Source organism: Thamnophis elegans, chromosome 9, assembly GCF_009769535.1.
Source record: "Thamnophis elegans isolate rThaEle1 chromosome 9, rThaEle1.pri, whole genome shotgun sequence".
Classification (NCBI taxonomy): Eukaryota; Metazoa; Chordata; class Lepidosauria; order Squamata; family Colubridae; genus Thamnophis; species Thamnophis elegans.
In genome coordinates this window covers 28232196-28257789 of record NC_045549.1, presented here as the reverse complement: position 1 = coordinate 28257789, position 25594 = coordinate 28232196, and the positions used below count along the sequence as shown (strand labels likewise).

General features: G+C 36.4%; 1 protein-coding gene across 1 annotated transcript in view; it reads right to left on the bottom strand.

Moving 5' to 3' along the window:
* Positions 1–18737, bottom strand: part of GATB (glutamyl-tRNA amidotransferase subunit B) — a 34648-nt gene extending 15911 nt beyond the window's left edge. Inside the window, exons 1-7 of the mRNA XM_032224741.1 lie at positions 18579–18737; positions 16609–16759; positions 12256–12369; positions 9854–10052; positions 8415–8537; positions 3130–3243; positions 470–554 (exon numbers count right to left, since the gene is read on the bottom strand). Of these exons, the coding sequence (XP_032080632.1) occupies positions 470–554; positions 3130–3243; positions 8415–8537; positions 9854–10052; positions 12256–12369; positions 16609–16759; positions 18579–18730 (938 nt within the window). The 5' untranslated portion in view covers positions 18731–18737. The remainder of the gene's footprint in view (positions 1–469; positions 555–3129; positions 3244–8414; positions 8538–9853; positions 10053–12255; positions 12370–16608; positions 16760–18578) is intronic.
* Positions 18738–25594: the final 6857 nt, after the last annotated feature.

Genomic DNA, 25594 nt, shown 5'->3' with positions numbered 1-25594 from the left:
GGAATGCCATATGAAATAAAATTTATTGTCCTGACCTGAGTAAAAGACAATGTTGGTCTACCATAACTCAAATTTAAAGAGCTAGCATTGACATAGCATGTTAGTTTAAATATGAAACATCTTAGCTTAAGTAGTAGAATATTTAATTTTCAATGCTGTGGCAAAACTTGCAATATATGTGAGCAGCCAAACCCCAGAGGTGCAGCATATACCTAAAGCCCGGCTACCACAGGATGAAACCATATAGAGTACTTTAAAATGATTTCCCAAGATGATCGTAACTCCAAAAGTTGTATCAACAGGCAAAAGATACACATTTTTAAGAAGCACAAGAATGCCGAGTAGCTAATAATTACGCTTCTGCTTTCAGATGACATTGTAATTTTCTTTTGGTTTCTTCTGTGTATTGATGGTTGTGGTAAATTAGAAATAATCCTCACAAAAACCAAAATGGAAGGAAACCTCTTACCCAAGTTTAAAATCAAAGGCTCTAGTTTCATTTAGAATGGTTCCTCCATTCTCCAGCTCTTCAATCTGCCTGTGAATTTCATAGTCTTGAAGAAATAAACAAACAGTCTAGATCAGCTGTTGCATACGCACCTATTTCTCTCTCTATCAGCACAAACAGAAATGATCTTTAAGCCTTATTAAAATCAGGATGATTAATAGCAAGAGAGATACTGTATATTTTAAGAGGCAAATGCTGTGAGATATATGTATCGGCAACATTTAGGGAATTTCATTTTCAATATACTATAAGCCCATTCTTTAATTCCTCCATGATATGGACTTATTTCTTAGGCTTTTATTTAGCAATTCTGTGTGTCTATGTGTAAGATACTTCCACCTCTCTCTCCGGCTTGTTTTGGGTGACCACAGGTCAGTTTGCCCCTTCCTTCCTTTTTATTTTATTGTCAGCTGAATCTTCCTCCAACCAATCTTTTTCTTTCTTTTTGACCAGGGGAATTAGGATGGAGGAATCTCTATCTCGTCTTTGGCTGAAGCTGAGGACGTATCTTCTTTCTTTCTGGCTTCTCTATATGCTCCTGTTGTGGCCTACCAGTGGACAGCAGAGCTGGCAGCACATTCGGACAATGAGGAGGTTGGGGAGGAACATGGGCCAGTCCTGGAGTCTGGGGAAGGCTCTGATGAGGGCTCTGTGTCAGAGGCAGAGGTAGTTATGTGCTGCCTTCAGAGTCAGACATCAGTGAGGCAGACAAAAAGCTGGAGCCTGTTCCCAGTGTGCGCATGCACAGAGTTGCAAGACGAAGGGAACAGCTAAAGAACAGGTGTTGACTTGGGAGTGAGGCCACAGGTGGACAATGAATGGTCCCTCCCAGAGGAAATAAAAGAGGAGCGAAAGGGGAGTGGAGTTTGCAGGAGACAATTAGTTCGCTTAATTGGTTCGTGACTCTCCGAAACTCCTTGCCAGGTTTTGCAGATATCGGTCTGTCAGTTGTCCAAGCCAGATAAGGTCTGGAGCTGTAAATCCTCCCTAGAAAGACTTTGCTGGATATGAATGAGCAGAATTCACAGTAAATTAATAAAAGGGTTTTTTGTCGGGACAATGAATTTGCTTCATGCTCTTGGGAAGCCTAGGTCAGAACAGCTTCTCTCCTGACTCTAGACAGCAGGCAACAGAAAAGAATTCCCATTTTTTCTATGTGCTGCATCTTCTTTCACTGCTTCAAACTGGGAGTTCAATACTCCATCAATAACCATTTCCTAATAGTTTTATGGGATAAAAAGTACAGACCACCTTTGACTTAAAACCACCAATTGGCATCAGAATATCAGTTTTTGAGCAAAGTGAATCAAGATGCCCCCATGACTGCTTCACTCAATGACCACAATCCCGGCTCTCCCAGTTCTTCTTATTAAGCAACTTTGTGGATTTTTAAGGGGGTGGAGCAAAAGAGCTGCCAGGCAAAGGAAGGAAGCAGCATTCCTCCATGCGTGGAAAGGAACATCTGTGCTGGAGGACAGGAATGGAACTCAGATGTCTGTAATCTGAATTTCATTTCTGAAGCCTGCCACTGGAGTTCTCCACCCTTCCACCCTGTTTCCCCAAAAATACGACCTACCCTGAAACTAAGTCCTAGCTTGATTTTTACACATGCGCCCAATATAAGCCCTACCCCCAAAATAAGTCCTAATTAACATCCTGCCCACTCCAGAGGTGCACAGGTAAAAATTAAGCTAGTATGGGGATGGGGGGGTTGATCTGCCCTACTACTTACCTTTGGACAGTTGTAGCTAGGCCTTGCATGCCCCGACACCTGCCTCACCGGCCCATTTCTTCTGCAGCCAGCAAGGCTGGCAAGGCTTTTTTGAAGGCCTCTGTAGCTGATTACAAAGCTGTGGATCAATCTGGAGCTCTGTTATTGGCTGCAGAAGCCTTCAGGAAAGCTTTGCCAGCCACAGAAGAAGTTCCTAAAGGCCTCTGACAGTGAAAAAGAGGTTGGGGGTGATGCGCGCAAGTATGATTAGTCAGTGAAAATAAGACCTGGTGCCTTTTTTGGTGTCCAAAAAATATAAGACAGGATCTTATTTTCGGGGGAACACGGTATGTACAGAAGGAACACCTGCAGTGGATTGGAAAAGTTCAGATGCCGAAAATCCAAGCCTTGTTTCTACAGCCTGATGAAGAATTTCCCCTTTCCTCCTGTGAACAGAAGAGTGGTGAAATCTTTTGGCAGGAAGCAGCAACTTGCTACGTTCTTTGCTGGCTTCCACACTGACTTTCTGGAAAAATTGGCAGAGAAGATTGCAAATGGCGATCCCATGATTGTGGGGGGTTTGGCAACCAGTGTAAGCATGACCAAATTGCCAATCGCGCAGTTTGTCATCATGTGATTGTGCAGAGAAGGACAGCACAATGTTTTATGATGGTCAGAAGGGTTTTAAACAACTCGTCATAAGTCAAGGACTACCTTTTAATGTAATTTAATTGTACATTCTACATCAACAAGGCAGAGATGGAAAATCATATATGTAGTTTAAAGACTTAATAGATTTGTATCAATATTCTACTACAGGTTTTACAAATAGGTTTTCTACAAACAGGTTTTGTTGGATATGAAATTTCAAATTTCTAGGGTTTTAGCTAGGAAGAAAAGTTTTATTTACCTATTGCCTTCGCGAGAAACCGAGCACTGTTGATATTCTTCACTTCGGTCCTTACTCCATAAAGTTGGCCAGGATGATGTACAGATACATTTGCATCTACTCTCAACTGGCCCTCTGAAAATAATATGAGCAGTTGAATATGAACCCATACCGCTTACAAATATATATATATATATATATTGCAAAATTGCTATAGAAGATTATATGATGATTATCCAAGGCTTTACTACACTTTTATCAAATGAAACACACTTCAGAAGCTTTTCTGGAGACCTATTTCAAACAGGAATATGTGCATCCCTCTGTGTGTGGCATCTGTACACATCTTAAGGCACTGATGCTCCCAAGAGGTTCAGCATTTATGCACAAACCAAGCCTTTACATCGTTTTTAAGACTCCACAGTCAGTTGAGAAAAAACTTTGTGACGTATAGAACAAAATTAATTTTGCTTGACAGTAATATAAGATTTGTGTAGTTATTTAAAAAAATGACACTGAAAACTGTTAAGGTTTTATAGATGCAAACTCCTGGTGAAAGGAAAAAATTAGGAAAATTGCCATGCAAGCACTGAGCTACACTGTACCTATTTTTCTCAGATGTTGCTCTGAAGATGCTTTCCTAATCAACAATCCAATAAACTGTAACCGGCTTCCTATCTTACTAATAGAACCACTATGAAAAATCAATGGGGCTTTTCTTTGGCAAAGTTTGACAGGTTGCCCCCTGTGACAATGTTAGATTTTATAGCATGCTTATTTTACACAGCCTATTACCCTGTACAGGACAGGAATTGTTCAAATTAACTCATATAATGTTTTATTGCCCATTTTAAAATAATTCATTGTCCCACTGATTTATTCTATTCTAAGACATCCAGGCAGTGAGCTTGATTACTGTCTATGTTATAAGTTACCTGATTGCTATCTGGAGTATTACTATATTTTGCACCTCTATATCTTCATCTACACATTGCTGCAAATATTACTGTAAAACATATATTACATGTTTACCTTGGACACATATTTCATTTTTGTTGTAAGTTTATTAATACACATAATTTGACACATATTATAATACTAGCTGGATACCCATGCTTTGCTACGAAACTATGTGATCAGGTTTGATACTTAAAGTTTGAACATTAATGTAGAATGTGTAACTCTTTAGCAGAGCGTGTTAATATAAGGTAACTGGCAGTTGGAACAGAGTTCTTTTCAGGTGGGGAGGGAGAGTAGAATGTCTAAATTCTCAGCCCGCAGGCCAGATGAATCACACGCTTGGCCATGCCCGGTCAAGCGATGGGGTGAGCATCAGAGCATGTTAATGTAAGACAACTGGCAGTTGGAACAGAGTTCCTTTCAGGTGGGGAGAGGGAGTAGAATGTCTAACTCCTTAGCATCGATGCGTGTTAATATAATACTGTATAAGAAATATTGATGATCTATATTCGAAAAACTGATTTTGACAAATCCTTTCTTAGCAAGCACCTAGAAGCCAAGAGGAACCTAAGTGCCGAATTTCAAGTTTTGAGGCTCTACAGTTCTAGAGATTTCATGCTGAGTGAGTGGTATTTGGCTTTTATCTCTATATATATTATAATAACGCTAACATTGTATTGGTATTATAACACAATTATAATACTAACACAGTTCTAAACAAATATCCAGAAGACAAAAAGTGAAACAACTAAGCTAAAAAAGGCTTTGTCAAGGATTTTGATTGTATGAAACTATCATTTGATGGCTTGGTAGAATTCTATCACAAAGCCTACAGCAATCCAAACAGATTTACTCAAGTGTCCTTGAAAATTTATAGCACAAGGACAGGTGAGAAAAGCCCATTTTTCCCCTTCAAGGACTTATAATCTTTGCAATGAATACAACTGAAAACCCTTTCAAACAGCAATAAGCTAATACAGATTTCCACATAAACTGATAGAACAATCAGGCACTAAAACAACTATTTCAGGTGTATATTTCTTTGTTTTTGCAGATACAGTACTTCCTGATCAAACCTGTAAAAATCTAGAAGTCAAACTGATAAAGCAATATAAAATCTCCTCAATAATTCTGTACCAATAATGGGGGTGTAAGAGAGGAAGCTTTTCACACTCTTCCTATTTGCTATAAGATACTATTACAGGGGTGTCAAACTGGATTTTTTGGAGGGCTGGACCAGCATTGTAGTTGTCCTCCAGGGACTGGCCGAAAGGGGGAGGAGACGAGACGGATACCCTCCTGCAACACCCTGCCAGCCAAAATGGGATGCAAGGGGGGGGGTGCGCCTGTGGCCCTCCCGCAGCCTGCTTTCACTAGCAGAGGCACCACAGGCTGGTCCTTTGCTATTTCCAGGCCAGCCCCATGGGCTGGATCTAAGCACCCTGTGGGTTAGATTCAGCCCGGGGGCCTTGAGTTTGACACCCCTGTACTATTGCATAAGGTGAAGCAAGATTTTCTCTTAAATCTTAATGAAAAACACTGGGTACATAGCACATAAAACTCCAGCAACGCACTGTATAGAAGCCTACATTTTGACTACTTTGAATATTACAGTTTGTAAAAATAAAATAACCTGCTTTTTTATTATTTCCTGATTTGCTTTGAATATCAAAGTTTACAGAAAAGCTTTGGTTCTAGTTTTTGCAGTCAAAAATGTTTGTAATTAGCTACTTACTCAAAAAGGTCAATAATTATCTTTTCAAAACAGTTTTGCTTGAATTTTAGAATGAACCTTTGATTACATGATATAAATGAAACAAGCATAGTTGTCCATTATTTATTCACCCAAACTTTTGTTCTATTTCAGCAAGAGTCACATGAAACCTTTAAAACAAGTACTGTGGTTGTAGAGATATTTTTATAGTTGCAAAAAGCTAGAAAAATGAAAGTGGTGGGGGTTGAGTACTTTTCGCTGAACTATGTGGTTTAGGTAAATTAATAGGTAATTATTATAGGGAATACTTATAGTATTATAGATAATACTATACTATTTGCATAACACTTAAGAAAATGACCAAAATTGTTTGCAAACTGCCCAGAGTCACTTAGATGAGATGGAGAGTGTAGAAATTTGATAAATAAATGAGACTAAACTGCATACAAAGTCTAATAGAAAAAACTTTCTGCCTCTATCAATACACTCAATTATTCTAGAATAGGGGTATCAAACTCAAGGCCCAGGGGCTGGATCCACCCTGCGGGGTGTTTAGATCTGGCCCATGGGGCCGCCCTAGAAACAACAAAGGACCAACCCATGTGCCTCTGCCAGCAAAACGGAGCTCAGGAGGGCGTCTGCTGGCAGAGGGTTGCAGGAAGCTGTCGCGGGAGCCCATTTTCATTGCCAGAGCACTCGAGCCATAAGTGCCCCGGCATGATATCGAGTTGGCCAAGCCCACCTTGGCCACACCCACCCTGGCTCCCCAAGGTCAAACATAATTCTGATGCGCCCCTCAATAAAATCGAGTTTGACACCCCTGTTCTAGAATGATCCAGCTATTATTATATGTTATTAAGTCAGTGACTGTTTTTAGTGGCCACTCAGATAGACTTCTTCAGAATGATCTGTCACTAAGCCTGGTTTTTCAGCAACGCACCTCTCACTACTTTAATCCATTCACTTTGCTGCTGGTTGTGCTCTTCTTTTTCTTTCCATATTGGCCAGCATTATGGATTGTTAAAAAGGAGCAGGGTTTCTCATCTTGTGCTCAGATATGATAATTTGAGCCTGATCATTTTGTGCTTCAAAGGACAATTCTGTATTTTCTTGTGCAATTCATTAATTTTCTTGGCTATCCATGGAATTCTCTAGAGTCTTCTGCAACACTGGCGTTCAAAAGCATTAATACATTTTTCTATCTTCTTCTTCAAAATGCTGCTTTCAAATCATTTTTGCAGAGCTTTGAAGCTATCAGACTATCTCGCAGCATCTAATTACGTTTTCCAAGGCTTTCATGGCTATCCTATCAAATGCTAGTTTTGCAGCATGCTTGTTCTTTTAGTCGATCCTAAACAACAAAAGCTATTGACCACTTCACTATCAATTCTAAGGATTTTTAAGATTGTTGTACTTGTCATTAGTTTAATCTACTTCTTTTTTCAGACTCTCAATAGTAAGCAGTCTGATCTTCTGCCTGTCCGATTCTAGTCTATTTCAATTTGCTGATACTGAATATGTCAAAAGGTAATTGATTCATTTCATCTTTTATTGTGACGACCTTTTGTATGTTCATCCTTCTTATGTTTCATACTTCTACTGCAATCCCTTCTCTGAAGCTTTTGACTGTCTTTTCCAGCATGACAATATTAGTTACTTTAATCTAGCCACATCATAAACACTATTAGATCTTCATTTCTTCCTCTGCCAGCATCTGACTTGATGGGCCCATAATCTGGCACTACAGTATATCAACAATCACTTTATTAAGTCTATCCATGTGATTTTCGTGGTAAAATACAGAGGTGCTTATTCTTGTTAAATCATTCATATAATGTACACCATGAATAATGCTTTTACTTTTGTCAATACAGCAACAATCTACCCATAGCAAATTCTTATATCCCTGTTGCCTGATATAAGCAAGTAAGCATTTAGCTGGGCAGTTGTCATTATCCTGATGGAAATATAGCACTTTGATGTACATTCCTAATCATCCTTATTTATCCCTTCCTCAGTAGCAGCTCCCACCATCACCACAAAGAAACAACATAGCAGGAAATGGGGAGGGGAGTGCTGCCAATTATAAGGGTAAATTATTTGGATAAAACCAAGGCTTTGTTTCATAAAAATATAATAATCAATAAAAATATAACTTGTTAGCAAATATTTACTTGAAGCTGAATCTCAAATATTTCCATTTTGCAACATTCCCAGGATCTCTTACAACTAGCAGTATAAAACTAGAAATTATTAGACAAGTTACAGTTAGTATTGTCCCGAAGAATTTGCATTTGGGGAGGCTAATGTGGAAGCAAAAGAAAAGTCCACCCAGGAGCCATCAATAATTCTATTCCCACTTAGGTTTATCATGCACAGTTTCAAAAAAAGGTCATCAGGCTAGAAATATCTGAGCTGAGTCAGAAGCACTAATGTCTCCAAGATACCTAAGGTAGGAATACCACATACAGCTTCAGAAATCTTATGAAGGAGAGAAAAAACCTCCAACAAAAGGCAGCCAAACAATGCTAAATGATTAGTGGCTGCACGGCAAAGAAAGCTACTGTGAAAGGACCTTTCTTATAGAAAATCACAGTTGAGGAAAGATAAATAAGCCCTGCAGTTCCCCTACCTGCCATGTTTGCCTGGCTGCTCCCGAGAACCTGCAGGATGAGTTGAAGTTCTCTCACCGCGGCTGCCGCCTCTTCTCCACAACACATTTCTGGTTCCATGACAAGCTCCATGAGGCCGATCCCTACCAGAGGCAGAGGAAGGATAACAGCAGCAGCTTTTTCATCTCATTGTATCAGTTCAGTCAATAATGTTGAGCACATTTAAAGCTGCTCTAGCTTTTATGTGAGGCGATTCAGGGTCATTTATTATTTAATCCCTGTCAAAATTCATACAACAGTAGAACTGTCATTCTGTCTTGAGTCACATGTCACTAATATAAAAAAAGAAACTATATGTAAAGTCCCCCAAGAGAAATGTGAGATGCTCATAAGTAAAGGTTCCCCTTACATATATGTACTAGTCATTACCGACTCTAGGGGGTGGTGCTCATCTCCATTTCAAAGCTGAAGAGCCAGTGCTGTTCGAAGATGTCTCTGTGGTCATATGGCCGGCATGACTAAACACTGAAGGTGCATGGAATGCTGTTACCTTCTCACTAAAGGTGATTCCTATTTTTTCTACTTGCATTTTATGTGCTTTCAAACTGCTAGATTGGCAGAAGCTGGGACAAGTAACGGGAGCTCACTCCGTTACAGGGCACTAGGGATACGAACTGCTGAACTGCTGACCTTTCTGATCAACAAACTCAGCATCTTAGCTACTGTGTCCCATTGAGCCACCACGTCCCATGGGATGCTCATAACTAGCTGTAAAAGACTGTCCTTTTGCAAATTAGGTAGCAAACAGAGGAATGTGGTCTCTGGCTTTGAAATGTAGCATCAACAGACAGATCTATGGGAAATATCCTGTGTCTGGCAAATCTTCTGGTCCCTGAACACCTGATACAGCAAACAGATCTCTGTGTAGGAAGAAAAGTGAATATTTTTGCGCTCAAACATCTTGATGGTACCTGATTTTCCCATCTGATGATACCCAAGACAGCCTGATTAAAGAAACAGCCTTCATTTGGAAAATGCCACCAAAAATTCTATTTGGTCATTTAATTATTCAATTAAATATAAATGGTTAAAATATTTTTCCCTCTGGGTTCCATTATTTTTCAGCCTGGAACTTCAAGCTCCCAGAAAAGCATCTGTGTTTGTGTATAAATAGAAAATGAAATGGGAGGTTATGCTTCCAATTTTTTTTACATGACATAAGTGAATGGTGACACTTTAGACATCTTATCTTGGCTTGTCTGGGTCTGCCTCGTGCTCATAGCTGCGGCTCGACACTTTCAGTATAGATGATACAGTCAAGTCTTTCTTTGAAACTTTGATCTTTGAAACTTTAACTGGGCATCAAATCCAGTTATTTTAATTTGAGAATATGTGCTCCGTTGAAAACATATAAATACTTCTTGCAACAGTTACATGCATAAATATGTTTAAAACATACCTGCTCTGTTGAGGTCAATGAGTGTTTGGCTTCTAAAATCATCATGAAGACTCTTTCCACTGTCTTGTTCCAACTGTATTTGCTTGATCCTCACAGTCTTGCTTACAATTTCGTTCGGGTTTTTATCGGCTGGCATAAAGTATTGTAAGCAGCCATTCACCGCAATGGGAACCCTGTGCTGAGTGATCTGATAACCAGCCTGCATTTAGAATGTTAACAGATAGCTCATTTCAAATGAAAGCTGATCATCTTTGCCTTTTAACACACGGACCCCTCCTTCTTGTTAACTATTGACACCAAAAGATATATCGTATTTTTCAGAGTATAAGACGCACCTTTCTCTCTCAAAAAAGAGAGTGAAAATCTGGGTGCGTCATACACTGAATACAGCATTTTGGGCCTCCCAAAACCCCACCCCCTTCACCAAAATGGCCGTGCATAGCCTTTAGTGCATAGCCTGAAGGCTGGGGAAGGCAGAAATGAATGAAAAATAGGCCGTTTTTTGTTCGTTTTTGCCTCCCCCTCAGCAGCACTCTATAAGCCTCCTAAAGGCTATGCATGCCCTTTTTTTGACAAAAGGCAGGCCCATTTTTGCGAAGAATGGGCCGTTTCTGGGAGGTCTGCAGAGTGCAAAAACCTTTTTTTTTTTAATTTGCCTCTTCAAAATCTTGGTGCATCTTATACTCCGGTGCATCTTATACTCTGAAAAATATGGTATATATGGTAGGCTGCATGTACTCTTTCCGTTCTGACCACCCCTTCTCTCAAGGTAGTTCTGACTGAAAAAAATATTTCTGTGCCAACTCAGAAAGCTCAAACTGCCCAAAGAGCTGCTGATTCAGTTCTACAGAGGAATTATTGAGTCTGTCATCTGTACTTCTATAACTGTCTGGTTTGGCTCTGCAACCAAGTAAGACAGACAGACTTCAACGTATAATTAGAACTGCAGAAAAAACAACTGCTACCAACCTGCCTTCCATTGAGGAGCTGTATACTACACATGTCAAAAAGAGGGCTGTGAAAATATCTACAGACCCCTCCTATCCTGGACATAAATTGTTTCAACTTCTACCCTCAAAATGACACCATAGGGCACTCCACACCAGAACAACTAGACACAAGGATAGCTTTTTCCCAAAAGTCAACATTCTGCTAAACAACTAATTCCCACAACACTGACAAATTATTTACTAAGACTGTATTACTATTATTCTTGTCTTCCTTCCTATCACCTATGTCTTCCCACTTATGACTATAACCATGTTGCTTGTATCTTTACAATTTATATTACTTTATTTGTTTCCTAGTACAATTTGATTGCTTATTAGTAACTTATGACTATCACTCAGTGTTGTATCTTTTGATTCTTGATGAATGTATTTTATTTTTCTTTATGTGCACTGAGAGCATATGCACCAAAAACAAATTCCTTGTGTGTCCAGCCACATTTGGCCAATAAAGAATTCTATTATATTCTATTAAAAAAATAAAAACACAAATAAAAGTGAAAGTGAATAACCAAATTTCATTTTTTATTAATGCTCAACATTCACATTTAGCCTTCCAATGTAATTTATCATACACAAATGTTATGTTAAATGCCTTCAGACTATCAAAAAAAACTACATGGAAAGAATTAATTGGAGGGAGAGGGAGACTTGTATGACAGATCTAATTGGCAAAAAAAAAAAAAAAAAAGCTAAGCTCCCCCTTCCTACTTGGCTAGTTTGCTGCATGAACTAGACTGAATACCCCCTAAAGTGTGGTAGGCATTGCCTCATTTTACTGGGGGTTTTCACCACTGGCATCAATTGATTTGCTTTAGATATCTGAACAAATTTAAAACAAAACACAAAATACAATAAAATAGATTTTTTTATTGGCCAAGTGTGATTGGACACACAAGGAATTTGCATATGCTCTCAGTGTACATAAAGAAAAAATAATCAAGATTCATAAGAATCATAAGATACAACACTTAGTGATGTGTTTGAGATTCTCAGACGTAATGACAATAAGTGCTTGTGAAGTCACTGGAGCACCAATATGCGTCTGTAATACATTCATTTAAAAAGATTCATACCGTTTGTCTTAATCCTAGCAGGCCATTAATGAGAATAAAGGAAGGCTTGTCCTAACAGTACCTTCCCCAGTTCAATTACTCCCAAAGCCCTGAAAACATGAGGCACAGCCATCAGAACAATCATCATCAATCTGCAAGCTCCTGGCTACAGCTGCCCATTCATCTGAATTCAGGGCTGCATCCAGCTTGGACGAGTAAACAGTGGCTGGAAAAAAACAAAGCTTCTCTTTTGTTGGCTCCCCCCCCCCCCCCCCAAAATCTGTTCTTCAGGCATGTTCCTCTTCCGATTTGTCAAGGACAAAGCCTGATATATACTCACAGGCAGATCTGCATAGAAATAGTGTTTCCTGTCAAACAAGGACTTCTTGTTTATGGTGCAGTTCAGTGCAAGGCCTGTTGACACTGCTGCTTCCACGCATCGTCTGTTGAGAACCTAGAGAGACACAACACACAACTTGAATTCATACTCTTTTAAACAGTATGTGATTCCTTTTTGATTGCTTTAAAAAACCCATGTTTCCTTGCAAATGGGAAGTACAAGGGGTAATATTTTTCCATTTTATGGTGCAGAGCTAGAGGTGGTATTCAGCAGGTTCTGACCAGTTCTAGAGAATCGGTAGTGGAAATTTTGAGTAATTCGGAGAACTGGTAAATACCATGTCAGACTGGCACCGCCCCCATCTATTCTCTGCCTCCTGATTCCCAGCTGATTGGGAGGGAATGGGGATTTTGCAGTAACCTTCACCTGTCACGCCCACCAACCATGCCTACAGAACTGGTAGTAAAAAAAATTAAATCCCACCACTCTGCAGAGCACGATTGTTTTTAATATTGCACACTGTATGTTTAAGTTTTGTGCTTTTGTTTTAGTGCTCTTAAGTACATTCATTGAAAGATGACACAGAGTTGAGTTTTAACCTCTAATAAAACACTGGCCTAAATTAACATGGATACATGGATTTAAATGTTTTGCTATGTAACAATTCTAATATGTTCTAAACCAATGGTTCTCAACTTTTTCTTCATCATGGACCCCCTTTTCTGACCATGGACCCCCCCAAGACTTAAGTCAAGATTTAAATCGTAATATTTCTTCAAGCCTTTGCTGAACCCTTGCGATGATATCACAGCGCCCCAGGGGTCCATGGACCACAGGTTGACAACCACTGCTCTAGACAATTGAAATGGTTATCAGGAAATAGCTAGGTAGAGAAAGAGCTATTAACTTATTTGCTTGCTTGTTTGTTTATTACATTTATTTGCTACCCATCTTGCCGTGGGGCTACTCTAGATGACTTACAACAATAAAAACAGAGAAATGAAAAGAAATGTAAACATTATAAGTAGCAAAATAATGAAACAATAAAATAATGGTAATGCAGTAATTTGAGATGATTACTGAAGCAGGGAATCCATGTGTGTGTGCGTTTGCTATCTATCTAGTAGCCACCTTCACTGTGGTACTCCCCGTTGGGTCTGTGGGCCAAGTTATACCTTGATTAATACAAACATTTCACTACTAAAAGTTATCTGGCAAAGTATTCCACTGCATTCAAAAAATATTTTTCAGCCTTACCTAGTATAGTAAATAATACAAAACAGTTTGGACATATCTACCAATCACTGATGAGAAAGCAACCCCTCATCCCTTCAGCCAAAATACAGAAGATCTAATTGCACTTACGATCTATGAGCAAATTGCCTATAGACATAGACTACGTATAGGTAAATATAATGAAATATGAGATTCATGCAAACTATTCTAAGGTTAAAAATATAATAGTTATATAAATGTATTAGAAATATACATGTTATAAGAATATAACATTATAATTATATAATATATAATAGTTATATAAATATATTAGAAATATACATGAATTTAAGTAAAGGTTTCATTAGATAACTATATATAATTATATAATTATCTGTGAATTGCAATTATTACTATAATAATAGTTATATATATATATATAACTATTATTATAGTAATAATTGCAATTCACAGATAATTATATAATTATATATATATATATATATATATATATATATATATATATATATAAACTATTAGTGTAATAATGTATTATATTACAAATAGTATTATAATATACTTTTTCTTTCATTTTTTAAAAATAAAAAGCACTATGCTTTCTTTGACATGTATGCTTTCTAAAAATACATGTATTTTTATCTGTGTAGTCCCCCCCTAATTCTCTGTCATTATTTTAAAAGCAATAAAAGAATAAATAAAAAGAAAGAGACCTCCCCCCCCCCGCCCCGTATAGACAAAAAGCTATAGCTGAAATTGTAAATCACCAGATCCATTGTTTTTCTCACGGGTTAACAAGCAAATTAGGAGGATTTATCATTTTAAAAGCCAGTTTGGGTCAAAATAATCCACTACTTAGCAATTGTTAAAAAAAAAAATCCTCTTAAAATGCACCGAAGCCAGGACAGCCAGTATATGCAGATAGGAATCTGCTTTTCTCATTTTGTTGAAGGAAATTTTCAGAGACATAGCAAACACTACACTTCTCAGACTGTCAAAGTACATGGTATATACAAGCTAAACCCATAGCTGAAACTAACTGCTATATTCACAAAATATGAATATATTTTGTTATAAGCTCAATATGAAACACCCTGTCTACAACATTCAAAAGTAGTTTTTTTAAATAATAATAATAATAAAATTCAAAATAACTGAGCTGAGGGCTTAAATATTGTGGCTATAAGATACACAAGAAAACAGAAGAATTACTATTATTATTATTATTTTGCTGTATCATCAAAAGTGTGTTTGGAAGGAGCAGTCCATCCTGATGGTTACTGTTTCTCAAACTATCAAGATAATAGCCAAGATTATTTTAAAAATAAAAACAACCTTAAAGGAAACAGTGGACGCACACTAACTGTCAGCCAACCTACAGAAAAATGGACTTCTATAACATATTCTATAAATATGTTTGATGAAAAATGAGGAGTTTGGTCATAGTGGTCCAACAAAGATAAATTGGCATTTTAGTCTTTTTCTGACTTCTGTGCCTATTGGGTTTTGTGAGTAGAATGCTGGTTTATTTATTAATTCTAAGGATTATAGACTGCTCCAGTTATAACCAATTCTAAAAGACTTATATGTCCTATTTATGTATGTAAGGTTTAAAAGTGAGCAGTCTAAAATACAAATATTATGGGAAAAATACCAGACAAAAATATTTATTACCTTTCGGATTACAGATTATTCTTATATGAATATTAGTACATATAGCTGGAAAAAAGGTATTGCTGCTTTACTGTATTTTGCATGAACAAGACAAACTTTTACAACAGCAAAAAACCCAAAAATCCAAAACAAAGTCATATTATACTGCAGAAGAGTCCATAAAAAACCAAAATGTAGTTCTAAATACTTATTGAAATTTAATTTTAACAGGACAAAAAAAAAAAAACAAGATGAAAACTCTCAATGAAGTTCAGTAATCCACCAAAATAGTACAATCATGGGTTAGGGTTAGGGCATTTTCAACCTCTTCAGAATTAGCAAAACTCTAAAGCACACACTGTGCCATTACCTGTCTTCATTTATCCAGTTAACTGATTTCTTTTGCAACCTATGGGCTTACCTACATATTAAAATAGAACATCACATTAAATTAGCATTCATGATGCAACTGGTATCATGGACCCTAATGTATCCATAACAAAGTATTTTAAAAACAGCAGGTATTTATTTATTTATCTGTAGGTAGGCTCCTTGGAACAACAGAAACAAGAGAGCAGACCCCACAAAGGACATAATACAAATCCATAATAATTGTGAATAAATTTAACATCCCAGCCTACAAATTACACCACCTTATGTATTACTCCATCCAATCTATGCCAATAGCAACAGGAACATAATAGCAATAGCAGTAGCAGTTAGACTTATATACCGCTTAATAGGGCTTTCAGCCCTCTCTAAGCGGTTTACAGAGTCAGCATACTGCCCCCAACAACAATCCGGGTCCTCATAATATATAACACAACATGTAACATGAGAGAAGAGATAAATATACACTCAAATCTTCATTATAGGTCCTGCATGGGGCCTCTTATTTACAATAAATTAGACAAGAAATAAAAAATAGAAGGTAAATCAAAGATATTGGACAACCATTTATCTAAAATGATATAGGGTTTCCTGCTTGAGTAGGGGATTGGACTAGAAGACCTCAAAGGTCCCTTCCAACTCTTTATTCTGTTATTCTTAAATTGATGATGTTCTGTTTGGTGGTAGCCAAGCTACTCTTACCTTGTTAACATTCTTGCTTCAACATATAGCACAACTTCCAGTGGAGCTTAGCTGATACCATGGAATTATTCCTATGGAATTTCAGAAGCAGTTGGTATCTGTATAGCTTTAGACGAAGTATAAATGTGTTGTTTCAGTTCAACTTGTGGGACAGAATCTGATTTGAGGTCTTTATATCTGTTATTTTACATTTCCTTGATGTACTTTATGTTCTGCTTCGGGCTCTGATAGGTACTTGTAACCGTGCTTCAATAAAACTGCATTTTGTATTTTATATATTCCATATTGCTTTGATCTTATTAAAGTTTGCTCCTTTCTTTAGAAAAAGACAGGTTGATCATGATATATTTCTACTCAGGACTGAAAAAAACTTACCGGTAGAGTACCAGGAAGAGAAGCATCCAAGAATGATACTAGAGAATTAGGTGGAGCTGCAAACTGGACTTGAGAACCAGAAAAAAGCTTCGAGTTGGATGAAATCTGTGCATGGATTTCCAAGCCTACAACTGCTGCCCAGGAAATATCACTAAAAGAAAGCCAGCCAACATGTATAATCAGTAATTAGATAAATGCAATTAAAAATTTAAAACACTTGGGAAAGTGGAAAGAAAATCAAGCACAATTAATACTGGAACAAAATGACAGGACATTAAAGAAACTCAAATTCTGAACAGCTTAAATAAATTAAAAACTGAAAGGTTTCTCAAAAAAAGCCCAAATACCTTTCCAAAGGGTCACTTTCATTGAGAAAGTGTCAAAAATTATCATTTGAAAAAAGATGGAACAAAATCTACATAGCCACTAGAAGTAACTGCACTTCATGCACCTGTATTTTGATGACTGAGAGAATGAGTAATTTTGCAGTAAATGCTTTACAGAAGCTGAAAGCAATGATTTGGACTTAAACAATGACATAAACAAATGCATTTAATTAGTGAAGACAATCTTATGCCATTGCAATGATAACAGCACTAAAATCAATACCCGAGATCCATAAAAGAATTATATAGATAGATACAAGCTTTCTTTTCTTTTGAAGATGATAATTTAGGTTTCTGCATTTCTCTGAAGTGCAATAATTGAAACCATGAAGAGGGGCTGCCAATATAATCATATTTATTAATAAAAGTGGACATTTTCAGATTTTTTCAGTATTTGTGTAAATTCCTGATTATCTCATATGCAGGAACCAATACAGTATATTGATTAAAATGTTGGACTCATGTTTTTTATATGTACATCCAAGCTATACTCTAAAGTTGTTACATAGAATAGAAAAGAATGGAATAGAATAGAATAGAAGAGTTGGAAGGGACCTTAGAGATCTTCTAATCCAACCCACTGCTCACGCAGGAAAAACTATACCATTTTAGACAAACAGCTGTCCAATCTCTTAAAAATTTCCATGGTTGGAACATTCATAACTTCTGGAGGCAAGTTGTTCCACTATACTATACTACTATACCACTGATTAATTGTTCTGTCAGGAAATTTCTCCCTAGTTCTAGGTTGTTTCTCTCCTTGATTACTTTCCATCCATTGCTACATAATATCTGTCCATACAGTGTGTTCAAAATGTACTTGAGACCAGGAGATATTTATTTAAAAGCACATTGAAGCATGTATTTTAAGTCAGTGCCAATTTAGAAAACAATTTAGAATAGATTTTTTCTCTCTTTGCATTATCATTGTAAGGTAAATGGGGCTTCCCAAATGGGTATCCTGTACAAATATTTGCTGTGTGATCTTGTAATTTTTAAATCCACATTGAGTTTAAAAACTGTTGCTATACTAACTATTGGAAAGAAAAACCTTCATATATGAATATTAATAACATCATTTAATTTTTTAAAAAATAGAAATCTGCTTACAAGATGGTGTGTGTTACAGTCTCATACAATAATGCAAACTATTTATAAATGCATCAATGGTATCCATAGTAAATGTTTTTCCTTCTCCATGCTGCAAGGGAAGAGTGCTAGTTGTGAAGCAGCCCACGAATTTATGCAGCAAAACAGCATCACATTAAGATCTGCCAGCAGGTAAAGATAAGAGTTTGAATTCTATACTTTAACTACATCTTCAGTTCTATTTCAAATTGGAAAAAAATACCTTTTTTCCCCTTATCCTTTAGTGCTTTAGTTTATTACATTTTCATCCAATACACTAGTACTAAAATTAATCAGCATTCTACATAGAAGGACATTTGAAATCTTGCGAGATTCCTTTCGCGTTTCAATCCGTACTAGCAAGCCACTAAAAGAGCGGAAACGCGAAACGCGAGGAAAGTTTTTTTTTTTTTTAAATCAGCCAAGAGCCACAAACTGGAATATCCACAGTCATACCGGTTCTCTTTCGTTGTAATCCCTTTTGAATTCCAGCAGAGAACGCTGGTGGATACCGGTCTCTTCCAATCTCCAAGTACGGTGTCATTCGCAAAGCTAACTTTGCCAGCTCGAAGCCAAGCGCGGTACCGTCGCATCATGGGGGCCGCCATTTTGTTCGGCGCTGGGGAAACATCAGGTGATCTCGTTCTTATAGCAAGTCCTCTTGGGAAATGCAGTCCTGGGTTTGCTTAGAGAAAAGGGGATGGCGAGAGGAACGAAAGCCTTCAGTTCCCGTGATGCTCCATCACTGAGCTGCTCCACTCAAACTGGGAGACTAGCAGGGAAAAGCGAGCAAGAGCTGCAGGACTTTTATGCGAGTTAGATGGAAATGAGTCAGTGATTCGCGTTCATTGAATGGGCAGAAGAGCATTAAATGCCTATGGGTAAAAATTAAAAAGAGCTGGAGAAGACGTTGTTCTTGGTGCTCAGGCAGTCATATAGTGGCAGTTGTTTAATAAATGTTAACTAAACAAATAGCATGCCTGTAATTAATGGCTGCTTTCCTTAGAAAAATGGAAAATTCTGTTGTTTATTATCAATTCCATTCTCTCGTAATGGAGAATCCCTCGGCATTAGGACTGTTTATAAAACAGTGTGCACCCAAAGAATTGAAGGCCAAGTCATTTTTTGTTAAAATGTTACTAGATTATATATTTTATGGCAACAAAGCATGCATAATCACTAGAAATGGAGCATTAATAATTAAGGAATGCTGACATTCATCTATAAGTCTTTTATTATATGGCAGCAGTGATGTTTTAATAGATATTTCCTATTAGGGAAAAGCATTCTTTTATTTCCCTATTTGCATAAATAGTTGCATTTCTATGTAGTTAGATATGGGAACGTCTTAAAGATTAATAGCTTGTCTGCCCTTGAAAAGAAGAACATTGCAGGTTGTGCTACAAGAATTTTTAAGATTCCTCTCGTGGTTAAATGGAAGAATGCTACTGTATAGATATTCTGATACTGCTGTGTTCTTGAGCATTTACCACCTGAATTTATTTCTGACGGCCTTTAATGAAGTGCAAATAATAGCCATAAGAGATTTCTTCACTTTTGAGCACAGCCATGAGGTCTTATTTGCCCATAAGCAACTGAGTTTGGAGAGTCATACCTTTATGGTAAATTGAACATAGTACAACGGAAGACCCTTAAGAGCTATAGCTCACCCTATAATCCTTCTCCACTGTTTACCAATAAAATTGCAACACAGTCCAGATCAGAACATTCTTAGGCCCTTGGGCTTGGAAGCAAACACTAACTTTATCTCACAAAACACACTAGATAATAAGTCAACTGTAAGGATTTGCATATAGCAAGAGCATTTAGACATATACCATTCCATAGTGCTTTACGGCACTCTTTAAGTGGTTTAAAACTGTATTCTGTAATACAGAGCTCGTACAACTTCACTGAAATGTTCTTGTCATGCTTGTAGGAGGCTTCTTTGAAAAGATGATGAGTCATGGGCATGTTGAGTCAGCAGCTGAATTTTTATCCAGTAGAGGTCAGTGGAGTACATAAGCCCTCATCAGTATTTCATATCCCTACAGAAATGGAGATTAACACTGTCAGTTACTTTAGGAAATATGACAATATTGTATAGAAATTGCCCCTGTTTTCTTTGGGGCAAAATAATTATGACATGGAAACAATAATAAAAGATTTAATATGGATGAAAGCAATGAGCTATGCAATGGAAATAAGATTTATGGAAAACAAGATTGGAAAGGTGAAGCATTTTACATTACAGATGCTGCCTAACCAGTACATGCCAAATTATACTTTTCCATAATGAATGGTGTTCCTGGGTGAGCTGGCAGCTAGATGTAGCAAAATACTTGCTTATGTTTCACTGTTCCATCCAGGTTTAAGCTGATATTTGTTTGTTTCCTCAAATTCTCTCTTTCTGCTCAGGATGAATTTGAACTTCTATAATAGCAATAAAGGAATTGGAGGCAATCCCTCTGTGACACTTCATGAAGGAATAAAGGCCATTTTAGATCTTAAATCACATGCATTTGCAGAGCTTTGAAAGGTTTATTAGAGTTTCTGGCATTTTTATTATTAACGGTAAAAAAGTTTTGTGCTCCAGCGCAGTGGGAATATCTATATAGGCACCAGGTATCATCCTATCCAATTTATTATTAGGCTGATTATTACAGTAGAAAGGAATATATTGTTCCATTTATTTTTCTTTTTTATTGTGTTCATGAATTTAGCAGCATGTTGTGCAATGAATGTAAAACAGCGATATGTAATTGAATATATGTATATGAATATATTGCTTCTGAATATATACTATTCATTCACAAGCAATCATGTTCACTTCAATTGGATTTGTTCACAAATACATATTACGGTTTAATAGAGCATCCTTATGGTATAAAATGAAAAGCTTCAACTTACTTTTCAAATTGAGCATGGTAACACAACAGCAATAACTCTGAAACTGAATGTTATATAACAGCACAAAACAGGAGGTTATAGAGAGAATGAAATAAAAACAAATCATAAAGCTTATCTTTAAAAAGTTCTGCATGGAATCAGTTTTGCTTTATGCTTAGTCTGAAAAATTGTAAGTTAAGTTCTTGGCACTTTCAAGTGGGGCTCTAAAAATACATGTTGAATCTATGGTATTAAGTGATCATAGTATATTGTCCAGATGGTTCAATATTCTATGTATGATGGGTGGGGAAATTGTGACCCTTCCAAAATTGCTGAACTACAATTCCAAGCATCCCTCCCTTCAGGCTACATTATTGAGACTGCTGGCAGTTGTAATTTGATAGGATCTAGGTTCTAGAGGCTTTAGATTCCTCACTCTTGTGGAATAATTAGACAGTTTGAAATCATTTGTAGAGAATTACACTACAGGTGTACTTTTCAGAAAATACCATCTTTGTATTGCTTTATATCTCGTGAACAATAATAAGGGGAAAATTTTGGGGAAAATGGTTTTCAAATGTTTGGGGACTTATTGTATTTTACAAAGTGTTCTTTTTTCTTTTCTTGAGCTAAGTCACAATTGATTCAGTTACATTATTTCTATTAAGAAATGTGTGAGCATGTGTCAAAATGTCCAGTGTTCTAGAGCTATAACTTTAATTCTCTACTTGAACTACCTTAAAGAATTTTTAAAAAGATAGGTGGTAAAAGCCAGGCTTTCCTGATGTCACTAACTGTTCCTTCTGAAGAATTATCAAACTAGATATTCTAATGCCAAAATATTTTGGTTAATATTTTACAATGGGACTATTAGTGCCATTGATTGTAGTGTAGTCTTAAGAACTACGGATATGTGAACATATAATTATAACTATCAATTGTGAGAATAAAGAAATATAGCCTATTGATATGTTAGATTCAGTAAGTCCTACGGATGATAGAAGGCCTCTGAAAAAAAAAAAGATATGAGCCAAAGTTTTCAGCTAGGATGATTTTAAAATTTACCAGAAATATTTGTAATCCTGCTGAACCATTGCTAACTGTGAAGTATATTTTTGCAAAATATGCACTTGTATGGATTCATTTAAAACAGGAAGAATGAAACTGTTGGAAATGAGGAATTGACAGTAATTGACACAGGTGTTCATGGAAAGTAACAGTGAAGTGGTGAAGCATGTATTTGATTAGAGGAACAGTATAAAAGATAGGGTTCAAGATCAGCTCAGAGCCCTTTGATTTATAGCAGTCCTTGTAGGACTTCTATTTCTCATTGGCCCATTGCAATGCCTTATTAATTCTATTACTGCTATTGTATCTTTTATATCTATTCATTTCTAATGTTCCAAATTATTAGAATAATAAGCCTCTAACATCTTAAAGTAAGAATTATTGCTTGTGTGTGCTCGCGATATCTATAGAATTATTAAATACCTGACTTAAAATGTTGTCATACCAGCTGCTATTATTAAAGCTCTTAATTTGCCAGATTGTTAAAATGGGGTTAAATAAAGATACGTATTTGTAACAGGATTATCACTAGAGTTTTGCATAATAAAAGAATAAAAGGTGATAGTCCGTTCTAAGAATAGTAAGTAATTTCCAATACTACAGGAGAATTATTATCAAAAAATAGATAAAGGATATAAAATGGACAAGCGTAGTTGAACAGGATTCAAGTACACAATAGGAAAAATATGAGATTTTCCATTTAAATTTCATGAAATGTATAAGAGGTAATTTATTTTCTTATAGCATCATGAAGACCTGTACACATGACATTCAAAATACAGATATTCATCATGACGATTACCTAGAAAATATCCAGAAAGCTTGAGGTATCTGTGAGAAAGTGTAAGGAATATACTGGAATTCCTATTAAAATTTTAAGATTTGGGACAGTCAATTCTAGTTTTAGTTAAAACATCTATGCTATTACATAAAAGGAAAGAGTAGAATAGAGAGGAATATTAAATGAGAAAACAGGGTTGGCCATTACAGGTTTACATTTACAACAAACATTTTAACAGGAGGTGTGTAGCAGTACCTGGTTTAGACTAATATCAACTCTCTAAAAATAATAAATGTATGTTACCCAATAAGCAGAAATGTGCCTAAGTGGAAAGGAAATGAGAGCCTTTAATGATATTTAGAGGTGTTCTTGTTTGTTTTTTCAAATAGACATTCTTCCTTATTTATGTAAATATCTGTCCATAACAGATAGTACTGTATATATTCAGGTAGCATCACTGTTCATTTAATAAATATCCCCTGATCTCGTATTAACAATTACCTTTGAATGATAACTTTTGAAGAGCTCTTGGCAGTAGTGGGTTTCCATTTATTTTACTACCGGTTTGCTCGTGCCCACGCATGCACAGAAGTGTCCGGGCGGGTGGGCGGAGCCTCCTGCCACTGCTATTACTGGTTCGCCCGATCTGGGCTGAACTGGCAAAAACTCATCTCTGACTCTTGGAGCCAGATCTAAGATTGTGATGAGTCACATGTGGCTTGGGGCCTCAGATTACACACCCATGATATTGGAATGCTTCTGAAATGAATTAAGTATCTAACCAAATTGCCAGTTGAACATTTCTAATTAATCAAATATCCAATTCCTTTCTAGTCTCTTGAAATGGATGTTAACTCAATCTGAATTTATTCAGTGAATGACTGAATAAATGACTGTTTCCTTTATCAAGACATTCATATGAGTTCCAAAATGCATATTCAGTTTTCCAGATGACTGGAACTGGCAAACTAAACTAGTCATTCATTTATAGTAATTAAGATTGTGAATGATATTCATCTGGATTAACATCTTCAATTACAAAAGATTTACATGATAGCAGTGTTCCAATATGTAAGGGGTTGCCATAAAGAAGAGGGAGTTAACCTATTCTCCAAAGCACCTGAAGGCAGGACCAGAAGCAGTGGAAACTAATCAAGGAGAGACGCAACCTAGAACTAAGGAGAAATTTCTCGACAGTTAGAACAATTAATCAGTAGAACAACTTGCCTCCAGAAGTTGTGGATGCTCCAACATGAAGTTTTTAAGGGCAACCACTTGTCTGAAATGGTATAGGGTTTTCTGCCTGAGCAAGAGATTGGACTAGAAGACTAAGGTCCTTCCCAACTCTGTTATAAGAAATAAGATTATACTATATTTCACTACTGGCCTCGGTGCAGGTTTAAATATCATGTATATTTTTGGAACTCCCTATGAAAAGAAGTCTCAAAAGTATAAGATAGCTTCAATGTTCATCTAAACATGTACAGTAAGAGAAGAATATGTACCCATTTTAATGAGAGTTGTCACATTTCTTACAACCCCACTCTTGGAAAGTAGAACAGAGTTAATGAATAGTGAAAAACCAAGGCCTGTTATTTATTGAGTACTTGATTGCTGCTATTTTTGTTTCCATTTAATCCAAGTAATATCACTGTTCATAAAATGTTCAAGCTCAATTGCTCCTCAAAAATCTAATAAAAGTATATTACCCATCAAATTATGTTGCACTATTCACATAAAAAAGCACCAAAACCAATAGACATTAGTAAGATGTTGTTTGAGAACCATTTAAACAAATATCTATAATACATCTTATTTTCTATAACATTCCTAGTAATTATAGTACATGAGAATAATACTACTTCCTTATAACAATGAAATATTCGTCATCACCGTAACCCTTAATTACTTGACAAGACAAATGTCAGTCATCCACTTTGGAGATCTTTCTGTTACTTATTAAGAAGGAAGCATGAAAGGTCTGTCAAGGTGAAAGGAAGCTAAAGGTTTGATTAACCTTGCATTGTTATATCTTGGGTTGGGTTGCTATAATCCTATAATAGTATTGCCTTTTACGTATTCTTGGTTTTATTTAGTATTTCCACAACATCCGGATAAGCATCTGAAGTTTACCTTCCTGTATAGTACATGCCATGATTTGTTAGCAATTTTCATTGGTCACATCTAAAATATCAGACAAATAAAATACCTCACCTTTGCAAATCATCACAGCAGCTTAACTTCCAAAATAGCATAGAAATAATCTAATAAAAACAACAACCTTTGACTTATGATGATTAAGCAGTCTGACACAAATCAATACCAGTAATTTTAGCAAGATCTAAAAATCGTAATGGTCTTACAATCAAATAAAGGTTAAAATATTGACCAGTGGATTTGAGGGAGAAGCTATAAGTTCCTTAGATTCATAGTTTTGTTGCTGTCCTAACATTGTCTCAAACTGGTTTATAATTTATACTATTCGTAATTGCAATGAAAATGGTTTTATATTAAAATGTTCTGAAAGAATAGTAGAAGTGATAAAATATGCCTATGAGTTTCATCCTTTTTAAGAGGATCTCTAATGTAAAGACATCATTGGATTTTTCTCAGTTGTCGTGCAGAACTGACTATCCCGCTACACATAGTCTTCCTACACATAATTTTCTAGGGCTAAATACCATTGAATTCAAGTGACTAATAAGATTGCAGTATTAATAATTGTAATCAATTT